At 30.7% G+C, this 11049-nt stretch overlaps 1 protein-coding gene across 1 annotated transcript; it reads right to left on the bottom strand.

The window, feature by feature from the left end:
- Positions 1-3039: 3039 nt before the first annotated feature.
- On the bottom strand, positions 3040-3435 carry LOC114741195 (uncharacterized). Its single transcript, XM_028929449.1, has one exon. It carries the CDS (start codon positions 3433-3435, stop codon positions 3040-3042), a length of 396 nt encoding a protein of 131 aa, XP_028785282.1.
- Positions 3436-11049: the final 7614 nt, after the last annotated feature.

Below are 11049 nucleotides of genomic sequence, written 5' to 3'. Positions count from 1 at the left end.
GTGGGTGGGTCAGGATTATGGGAATTAATGTTTGCTAACCTACGCTCTCTCCTCAACCTTCCTAAATATCTCTCCAACTCAGGCTGATAAGGTACTAAAGGTTCAGTCCTTCTTCACATGCACAGTCAAGAGATGCAAAAATTCCGTACACACAGGTAATTCAATTAAAATGGATGAATGAATGGAGTGCAAGAGTATAGGGTATGAATGAATGATGAAAGAATATAACTATACACTCAAATGAAATGTGGAGTGAGTATGTATTAGTCAAGACTTAGAAACAAATTTTTAGCTCAAAAAGGGTTTTTCATCGCGACTAAACTTGAGTTCGTTGCGATTAAAGTGTTCACCGAAGCAAACCCAGAAAAATGGAAAGCAGTTCATCGCAGCAAAACAAGTATTGGTCACAACAAAATATCTTTATAGAATCAACTTCAGAACAAGGCAACAGTAAAAATAGAGCACTTGCAATACCAGAGGTATTAATGCCACACCAGGGTTAGAAAATTGCAATAACCGAGCTAGTAACCATAGTATTGATGCAAGAAATCTAAAGAATTAACAAAAGAAACACAAATGCAAAACTTGAAAGAAGTCAAGATATTTATGAGTTTTATGAAAATTTTCTATGTAAAGAAAACAAATACTATGTTTAACACTAAGGACTCTAAGACAACTATAATGCAAATGCAACTACTAGACAGCCTCGATCACACAGTTTGAACCCAAACTCAACACTCAAGTTGACACCAAAATTACACGAGGAACCAAATTAATAGCTCCCCGACAACGGCACCAGTTTGATGAAGTCTTAGTCGTTATGGGCTCTCAAAAACAATTAGTTCTAAATAGGAATGCACTATAAAGGCACGATCCGGGTCGTGTTCACTTTGAGGAGTCTGACTTGTTTCTATGCAATCTTAGTGACAAACCATACGGAAAGATAAAATTGGGGGGGACTTTGAGACTGAATTAAATTCCAATGAAATCAAAAAGGAAGTGGAAAAGTCTTTTTGATCTTTTTCTTTTAGTGAATTAAAACGATAGTGCAAGAAAACAATCAAAAGGATAAGTTGTAAACTTAATTGATAAAATACCCCTTGGAGAATTGATTAAGCCTTCATCACTTCGAAATATGGTGGGAATTTACTTAGAACTAATCTTAGCTAGTTTAGAAAACCTTCCAAACTTAGGTAAATTAGCATGCTAGTGAAACTTTGACCCAAAGACTCACAACAAAACTAACCACCCTCAAGCATGAACACTTGGTGAGATTGATGTAATGGTAACAACAACTAGAACACAATAACCAATTATGCTAGCGAGCCACCACGTTTAATCAAACCGAATTTAGATTAAACAACAACCAATATTCACATGACTAAACATAGGATTCTCATTACAGAACAAATACCAAAGCATAAATTCTCAACATCCAATCCAAAATACAGAGATTATAATATTGAAGCTCAGCTTTAACTACAACACAGAAATTCTAACCAAGAAAAACTGAAATGCTATTAAAGTAATAGAAAAGATGAAGTGAAACTCCCCAAATTAAGCTATAAGCTCAGGCCCTCATCAATACTCTTCAAGGCAAAATGTCCTAGCCTCTCATGGCCTCAGAAACAGCTCCTCCAAGCTCTAAAATCACAGTACCAGCCATAACAGATGAAGGTGGAAGATGGATGATGCAGAAAACTGATGGAATGAGATGGGGAAGAGGTGAAAATCAGTGGAAATCAACAGGAGAACCCCAAGAACCCTTGAAGAACCCTAGGAGATGAAAATGGGAGTGTTTTCACGGTGATTGGCGGCTGGCTCACATGGTATATTTCCAACAATCGCAATCTGAGGTTTAAACCCTGGTTATGTGTCAACATCCTTTTCGTCGCAACCAAATATCCATTTAGTCGTGACTAAATGATCAAAACGAACATCTACATTTAGTTGCGCCTTTTCTGGAATTCCTAAAATTTGTTGGGCCTTAACTGTAATTTCCTCGAACTTAGGTCCTTTGGAGATATTTTTCACTTGACCCTTGGCTGGAAAATCAATTTAAGCACTTATAATATCCAATTCAATTTTGTGAATGATGATTAATTAAAATGATGCACAATTTGACAGTTTTTACCCCTACAAAGTGCTTAATGAGAATTCAAAACCACATTTATAAACTGCTACAATTCATATCAAAACATGCATTTTAAACCAATCAATTCCCCTAAAAACATGCTATTGGACATGAATTAATACAGTAAAACTTGGTCAAATCACACATTCTTATCCCACCACCAAGTCTCCTCATCTCTCTGCCCACGACCTTTGGGTTCTCCCAAAATTGCTTTAGCTACCATACGAACTCTTATAGCTATCTCTTCCCACATCATGTTCGCATCTCCCTGCAACTCCCAGATCCTTTCCTCCAAAAGGGTCATTTTGAATAACTCTTGCTTCTCACTCTTTAATTGCCACCATTTAACCCTGGGTTTTACCACTTGATGATACTTTTGTCTGATATTCTTATAACTTACATTAAGGATAAGTACTCTGTGTTAGGCAATCACCCCATCCCTAGGATTCACTTTACAATTAGTATACAATCTTCTGTTCAGATTCCTAACCAAAAAGAAATCAATTTGTGATTTTGATACACCACTTTTGTAGGTGATTAAATGCTCCTCTCGCTTCTTAAAACAAGTGTTGATAATCTTGAGATTGTATACAAGAGAAAAGTCAATAATAGATTGTCCTCCATTGTCAAGCTTCCCAAAACCAAAACCACCATGGACCCCACCAAATTGTCCTACTTCCTTGCCGACATGTCCATTAAGATCCCCACTGATAAAATTTTTTTCTTCAAGCGGTCTGCTTTGAGCCAACCCTTCCATATCTTCCCAAAAATTTTCTTTAAGGTGTGTATCTACCTCAAACCTGAGGTGCATAGGCACTAATGATATTGATAGTATACTTTCCAACAATTAATCTTAAAGATATTATTCTGTTCTCAAACCTTTTAACCTCCACCACATTCTTTTCTCATGTTCCATCAACAACGATACCGACACCATTCCTTGCACTCACCTTCCCTATGTACCAAGGTTTATACCCTTCAAGTTCCGTGGCAACTTCTCCAGTCCATTTGGTTTCTTGGAGGCACAAGATGTTAATCCTTCTGTCCTTCATAACTCCTACTACCTCTATAGATTTCTCATTCAACATCCTAATATTCCAAGTGCAAAATCTAATCTTGCTCTCATGAACTAACTTCTTTAACCGCCTTCGTCCAAGAGAGTGCGGTAGCCCTTGCTTATTTAACATTATATCCGGGCGACGATGTAGTGGCTCTAGCTCATTTCTCACTGTACTCAAGCCATACAACACATCACTTCCAAGCAATGATCTAGTAGTAGCATAATTACTTCGTTGATCCATATTCATGAGATTCGACGATTTTTAAGTTGGCTATCAAAGGCCAAACACAACTCTTCTCATTTATTCGGGCTTGGGACCAGCTATACTAAATAGGCGGAGTTAAGAGATTTGAAGTTAACATAATTAATTAATACTATTTGAAGTTAACATAATTAATTAAAACTAGTTATTTTAATTTAATTGAAAAATAAGTGAAGTATATTGATTCTATATACATAGTTCATTTATTTTTGCTTATATGTTACTCACTGTAATGAACAAGCGTATATTATTTATATGCTTTATTGTTGTTGTTGTTGTTGTTATTATTATAGATACATGATCGCCTAGATTGTGATTGGGTTTGTATATAACCTTTTTCAAGTGGTAGTCTCAATCTTCAATGTCGTCTCAGGAAAGCATCTTATAAGTGGTGATTTTGGCTATCCACTTGACTTTTATGGTGATAAGGTAATATATAGTACTCCCTCCAATTCTAAATATAAGACCCATTTTATACTGTAAATTATACTACAAAATGAGTCTTATATTTAGGACCAAAAGATTACATCTCATTCTATTTACTACTTCAATAAATTAATTGAAAAACAAAGGACGAAAAGCTACATCAATTATTCCCTGCTCATAAACAATGTAGATTGCTATATATATATATATATATATATATATATATATATTGATCGACAAGCTTGTTATAGATTTTATATTATATTGTGCATTGAATGATTTTTACTATTCTCTCTAGTACTTATTAACATAGGAACTTGCTGGGATGTTAGATTTGGTCCTAATTCCTAAATAACATATTAATGCATTTTTTCTCTTATATTTATCATTTTTTTCTAAACTAATTTATCTAATTAACTTGTAAACTAATATATAATTGAATGTAACACATGGCTATTTTAGAAAAACCATGTCACTTTTGTTTTAATTGACTAACTGATCTTACATTCTTAATTTGTTCAAATTAATTAAGTACTGCGAGAAGTATATATTATTAGATATAATTTTGAAAAACCACTATTTCATTGGAAAAGGTAATATGGTTACATAGTTCATTTACAATAGCAATGTAAAACTTTTCTTTGAATCCCAACACAGACACACACACTCACTCTAATTTATATAAAAAAAATTATATAGATTAAAAAAATCCAAATCTTACTAGTTCTTCATAAATTTTCACTGGACTAGTTTTGACAGTGGTTCAAATATTATCTAATTGAATCGAATTCTAGAAACAATGATTGATTTAACATCAATAATAATATTAATTCTAACGATTATATGATTTTAATTTTGTGGGCAGATTATATCATACATATTAGTGACCTAATTGGCCTTCCTTTTGACAGCTTCTTTGAGAAGGCAAATGCTTCTGCAAGTTTTCTCTTTGTTGGATTTCTATTCACAGCCATTGCTTCTGTCTACACTTCCTATGCATTGCCCAAAAAACCCTAGCACACTGCACATTCATTCATTTTTCTAATTCATTCGTTTTTTCCTTCTTTTTTTCTGTTCCCTATATATATCTTCTCAGTGGCGCGTGTGTGTGTGTATCAATCAAGTGCAGCATAACGTGGATTTGTATGTTCGTTAATATATATGTTCTTCATCTGTGTCTATATATATACACATATAAATTAAAGATTTTGGTTTTTCTAGAACTTTTCTCAGATTTCCATCAAACGTTGACTTATTTAATCTAAAGTCATGTTTGGTACAGAAAATAGAATGAAATGGATATTGGACATTTTTCCCCCAAAAAAAAAAGTTCAATGTGTCTGTTGTTGGGCTTATATGATGAAGAAGCCTTGAATTGCATATGGGCCCACATATTTGGGCCAGACCTAGATTTCAGCCCATAAATTGGACTTATGTTTGATATAATATTAATAAGGTATTTGAATAAAACCAAATCATGTTTTACAGAATAACTTTTAAAAAAAAAGTTATTTTAAGAATAGATTTTGTGAAAATGTGATTTTGATAAAATGAGAGTATTTGAATAGTTGTTTTGATAGATTTTAATCTATATTTTTATTTGAAATAATAAATAATATAATATAAATATAAATAATTAATAATTAATATGCGATATATTTATAAAATATAAAGTTAAATATGTTTTTTTAGAAAAATGATTATTTTACCTTGGAGATTTTAAACATGAAATTCCATGATATTTTTTAAAAAAATTGAATAAACATATGTAAGAGCTATTTATTAGTTATATGATTAATTAATAATTAGTGTGCGTATAAAATATAAGATTAAATGTATTTTTTTAAAAATAACACCCTTATTATATATTTATGAATTTTCCTATCATATAATGAAAATATTAAACATAAATAATTTGATTAAATTCACAGTAAATTACTGAAGTCATGCATTTATTATATATTTTTAAACACAATAGGAAAATATGAAAATATTTGGGTAAGTTTTGTTGGGGTTGTAAAAAGGAGAAAAATGTTACTTGCAAATATAGTTTCGTGTTCCAAAGCCTGCAATTCACTAATGCCCATCCAAAAGCGAAATTTTTTGCTTCTTCTAAAACCTTGCTTTCGCAGATTGATATAATAGTTTTGGGCCAAACCTTAGTTTCTCAAACCGTGTTGTGTTTGCATGGTTTTCGGGTCAAACAATGGTTTACCATTTTTTTTTTATTTTAATAGTTTTAAATATTACTTCCAGTCCTTAATATAAGATCATATTTGATTTTTATTTTGGTCCTAAATATAAGATCCCAATCCACTTTACCTCTCATATTTACTCAATTTTTTCCAAGATAATCCTTCTAATAATTATAATTCTGGTCAATGCACTTAATTAGTAAGGATATTTTAGGAAAAACAACATCTATTTAAAACAAATAACTAACTCAACTTACTTCCTTAATCTCTTCAAATTAGTCAACTGGATCTTTTTTTTTGGAGCAAAAAGTCAACTGGATCTTATAATTAGGACCGAAGATAGTACAATCTATTTGTTCTTTATCTTGAAATGAAGCGTGTCTTGAAAAATGATATGAATATTTTGGTTGAAGAAAATAATTGAAAACAGGCCGCTAATTGATTCCACCACAAAAAAACAAAACATAATTTAAATAATTTTTTGATGTGATATCAAATGCCCTAACAAATGCCAAATAGTTCAAAATCGGAACAAAAATTGAAGGGAAAAAAATTTCGATGAATGAAAATAAAGAGTTAATATAATTTTTAGTCCTTAAAATTTGAGTTTATTTTGGTTTTGGTATCTCAAGTTAGCTCATTATCTCATTTCTTAATACTACCTCTGATCCTAATTATAATACCTTATTTACAGTCTACAAATAAGGTCTTATAATTAAGATTGAAGATAGTAAAAAAGTTAGTTTATGGTTGAATTTGGTCTAAAGTAAGACCTCAAGCCACTTTAATTTATCCTCTATCTTTTCTCAAAATATTCATATTGATTTAAAGCGGTTCATACCAAAGAATAATTTCAATAATCCAAATCCCACACATATAGTTTATGAAGATCAACACATATTTATAATAAATAACCAAGTTAATTTGCAAATTAATTGTCTAGTTCGAACCGTAGATTGTATATATTTTTTCTTCCACATCCCTGTTAGATTCGAGGATGATCCAGCTCAACTGAAAAGAGTATTCCCGCAGACATTTTCTGCGTTTACACGGATTCAAACATGAGATCTTGTACTTAACCGTCAAAGATCCTGTAGCCAAGACCAACGAGCGACCAAGTATACTAATCTTAGAACAGGGATTTTCTCATCTACCCTTCCCCTCTTCTACTCTCCTTTTCCCCTCATTACATTAAAAATCCAATGGTTCAGATTTAAACCATTAAAAAATTTAACCTGAAAGATTCAGATTTTTGGTTTCCCTAATTTTCCCTTTGTCGTACACTTGCGTAATCGAATTTTCATTTCAAGGTGGAACCCCGCTGGCCCAACCCCGCATTCCATCTCCTCATTTCTTAACTCCTTTGTGTATACATGAACAATTTTCTTCTTTCTTTTTGTCCAACAACTTCATGATTCCCCGGGTTTTAACAAATTAAAAATCCTTTTTTGTTATAAAAATTTGCTTTCTAACCTTTTACTTATAACATACTCTCTGTCCTAAATATAAAACTCATTTTATAATATAAATTATATTATACAATAGATTTTACATTTGTGATCGGAAGAGTAATATGCTCAAAGACATTGATAAATGTGAAATCGGAATGTCAAGCAAAGTCTTAAAAATACACGTACACGTGTTTATCTACATATAGCATATAAGGTTATATGATTTAGATACATATAATTTATATTTTAATTTACAAAGTACTTATTTTACATTTCACTTTTCAAATCTGAAAACCAAGAAGATAAATACATTGTCCATATATTTTAAGGAGTTACGATGTAAATTTATTTCAAAAGTTTTCACTTAGGAGTAGTGTCACTCAAATTTTTTTTTTAAATTTCAAAGTTTCCCTAAAAGCATTAAAATGGAGGAATATTGCCTCTTACCATTAAAATTGTTATAAGTTAATGTTAATAGTTTAATTGTCAATATTAGTTTTTTAATTAGATGGGATAAAACTTCTAGGTTGGCATTGAATCCCAAAAAAAAAAAAAAATTCCAGGGCAACATTAATCTTTAGCAAAAACTTGTGGAACAAATTTACAACTTAACCCTATTTTAAGTGCAATTTCAAGAAATGGCTTATAACAAGATATGTGTGTGACCATTTGATTACCAAAAGGAGACGATGGAGCTGGTTTTTTTAGCACTCTTCCTAGCAAAATGTTACTAACAACAACACCAATTTTTATCTAAGTTGAAGAACATCACTTACAAGGACATTGTTAAGGTATCACAATTATTTTTTAATTTTCCTAAAAAATTTAAATACTGGCTTCGTTTGTTGTACAAAATTTAAGATGAGTTGTATTATTCATATTTAACAAATAACATGACTCTATATAAATTTTATACTCTTATGGTCTTTAATATAAGACCTAATTGTTGAGTTAGTTTTAGTCCTAACTATAAGACCCATTTCTCATATTTATCAATTTTCTCTAAATTATCCCTATAGATACTCCCTCAACCATAATCAAGTAGAAGAAAAAGAGAGGGTATTAAGAAAGATAATTATAGTGTTTTAGGAAAAACATGTCATATTTCTTATAATTAACTAACTTATCTAACTTCCTTAATCTAATCAAATTAGTTAAATGGGTATTATATTAAGGACCAGAGAAGCACTATATAGAGAATATAAGTGTCAATTTATGTTTTTTTTTTCCTTGTGTCGCATCAAAAGGATTGGAATTCTAATTTTCTTTTCCTCATCTCGATCACCCTAACTAATCCAGGTAATCTGATTTATGATTTTTTTTTTTGAATTAAAAGACAACTTAAAATCAATTGGGTCTACCCATGATTTTTTATTTATAAAAAAAAATATTTCATGTCACTATATTCGCAATTTATGCGTCCTTTATTATACAAATTTATATGTTACTACTTTTTATATTAATATGAACTTTATATTCGATAAAAAAATAGTACATTTTGTTTTGAATGATAACAAGCACAAGAGGTGCCCGAAAAGTATTGTTTATTCTTTTATTTGTTGAATATTTTTATGCAAATTTTATTCATATTATTCATTTCACTTTTATATTAAGGGACCAAGTTTTAAAAAGTACTATAAGTTACAATAGGTCCCGCTCACTCCACCTCAGCCATCATCATCACATAGTATTGGGGTATTTGAATGGATCGGGACAACAGATTTGGAACATTTTAGATATTTGAATGAATTGAATGAATGTTAGTTTTTCATGTTTAATTGCAGAATTTTGTTGATTCTGAGCAATTGTTTGTAGCATTTAATGAATAATAAATTTTTTGCTTTTGGAGAAAAAAAGCATAAACTTATTATAAATATTTATATCGAAATGCTTATGTTTTTGAAAGTACAAATTTATCATATATATATATATATATATATATATATATATAAGATCCCTCTATGTGCTTCTCCAAATTTCAGTATGTTGAATAAGTTCAATTTTTCTTTGGATTAAGGTGCTTAAATATCTCAAAATCATTCACGAAGTAACACACAACACTTGAAAGTTTATTTTCGTAGCAAAAATACTTTAGCCTTTATTTGCCGTTAAATTTAACTATTAAATTATGCGATTTGACCAATGTCATTAACAGTCAAATTTAACATCGGATAATAGTTTATGACAAAAATTCTACAAAAGAAAATTCTAGGGCATATAAGAGCCAAAAAAGTTTTCAAATGCTAAGTGCCTATTCATGTATACTTTCAAGATATTTAAGCACCTCATTCTTTTTTGTTTCATTAGACCCTCGATAAATATTTTTTTCATACGGCCCTCTATAAACATTTTAGATGGAAGGAAATGATGGTTCAGATAGTTTTTGAATCTTGTCCCTGCGAGTGCTAAATCGTTTTTATTTTTTCCCCACATAATATTTCACATTTAGCTTTTTAATTTTATATTTTAATCTTTTGGGATTTTTTTCTTTAATATTGACAAAAAAAGGAAGTGAACTGACAAAAGAATATTGGCAAAAAAATTATAAGGGAATTATTAAGTTAAATTTGTTATCATACTAAATTATTAAATGTTAAAAATACAAAATGTGTATATTTCTAGCTTTTAGCACATATATAGTTGAATAGTTGTTATTTATCTAGAGCTTATATAGTTGGCTTATTTCTTTTGAAATGGTGAAAATAAATTTTAAAATTATTATGTTACTGATTATTATTTATTTAGGCTTTTGGTTAAAAGGGCTAAGTCCAAAGAAATAAAAACAAAAACAAAAACAAAAAGATATTTTCAGAAATACTAAACCCAAAGAACTAAAACTAGAAGGGAAAGAACAACCAAAATTTATTGCAATGGGCCTAATTATAAGGCAAAAAGTATTTTTAAAAAAGAAAAACAAAACGGGATATGGCGAAACCTATATCAGGACAATACCGGGATAGAACAGGACACTTGTTCATCTAGCGTGAACAGCTCTACTAACTAAGATGACTCTGTAAAAAAAAGTGTGCCCTTTAGATTGGACACCACCTCTTCCTTTGAAGTTATTGAATAGGAATATTGATAAAGTTTTGTTGTAGTTAAAGTAGGAGTTGGTTGATTTTATTTGTCTATTTTGTCTATCTACATGTTTAAAACTTGGGGTAACTTCCTCCATTTTTCATACTGGTATTTTTTTTTGTTTTTTATATTGAAATGGTGGGTATTTCCGTATTTGTTGTTTATGAAGGGAAATGGAGGAAGTAGCGACTGACGTTGAGATTCCTGTCAATACTTTTGGCTCACTCATAGTAATTAATTTTTTAAAAATAAATATAATAAAAATAAGGCAAAAATCAGAGGCGTGGAAAAGAGGGAAGGAGGAGGGACCTGTGGCCAGGAAAGCTCATGCCATCCAAAATTAATGGACGCCTTCTTTTCCTCTGTCACTCACTATTTTTGAATCACAAAATTCCTCACCTCTTCATCCAACGGTCCTCCTTCCTTCTCCTTCTCTTTTAAAT

This window comes from Neltuma alba, unplaced genomic scaffold (genome assembly GCF_004799145.2).
Source record: "Neltuma alba isolate B1F8T4 unplaced genomic scaffold, ASM479914v2 tig00003315_pilon, whole genome shotgun sequence".
Classification (NCBI taxonomy): domain Eukaryota; kingdom Viridiplantae; phylum Streptophyta; class Magnoliopsida; order Fabales; family Fabaceae; genus Neltuma; species Neltuma alba.
This window is presented reverse-complemented; position numbering and strand designations above follow the sequence as displayed.